At 47.8% G+C, this 521-nt stretch overlaps 1 protein-coding gene across 1 annotated transcript in view; it reads right to left on the minus strand.

Moving 5' to 3' along the window:
* Window positions 1–356: 356 nt before the first annotated feature.
* The window catches only part of GLTP (glycolipid transfer protein), a gene marked incomplete at its 5' end in the record, with an annotated part of 666 nt that continues 501 nt past the window's right edge, over window positions 357–521 (minus strand). Inside the window, one exon of the mRNA XM_009700894.1 lies at window positions 357–521. This exon is cut by the window's right edge and continues 10 nt beyond it. Within this exon, the coding sequence (XP_009699196.1) occupies window positions 357–521 (165 nt within the window).

Here is a 521-nt window from a genome sequence, read left to right on the forward strand (position 1 = left end):
GTGGGAGAAAGCCCGAGGCGGCGGGGGGGGGTTCCTGCCCCCAGCCACGCTTCATTCCCCGTACCACGGTAGACACGAACGCGGCGGTTAGGAGTAGAAACATTCAGTTTTTCCTCTTTAGTACAATAGCTTGGGAAATCCTATGATGACACAGGGTACAACGGTTTTATTGCCATATTCTCAATAGAAAATTAATTTATTTATGGTTTTTTTTTTAGAAAATAAGTTATCCACTGCAGATCCAGGTAAGAATCAAAGTTGCCTGAGAGCCGGGAGCCGCCCCAGCTGCCTCAGCGATTAAGACACAGGTAGCACCCATCACACCTGACTTAAGCTTTGCCAGTCCCGTGCGAGCCTTAGGCTTTGTAGCTGAGCTCAGCGTTCATCTTTGTGTACATCTCATAAATCGCATCCAGGATGGGGGTAACCCTCGAGAGAAACTGATGAATCTTCTCGAGGCTTTCTTCTTCTTTGACTTCTTTACCCTTCTCTAACGCCTTCAGCAAATCCGATTTGTACGG

The sequence above is a fragment of the Cariama cristata genome, unplaced genomic scaffold (assembly GCF_000690535.1).
Source record: "Cariama cristata isolate BGI_N322 unplaced genomic scaffold, ASM69053v1 scaffold27235, whole genome shotgun sequence".
Lineage (NCBI taxonomy): Eukaryota > Metazoa > Chordata > Aves > Cariamiformes > Cariamidae > Cariama > Cariama cristata.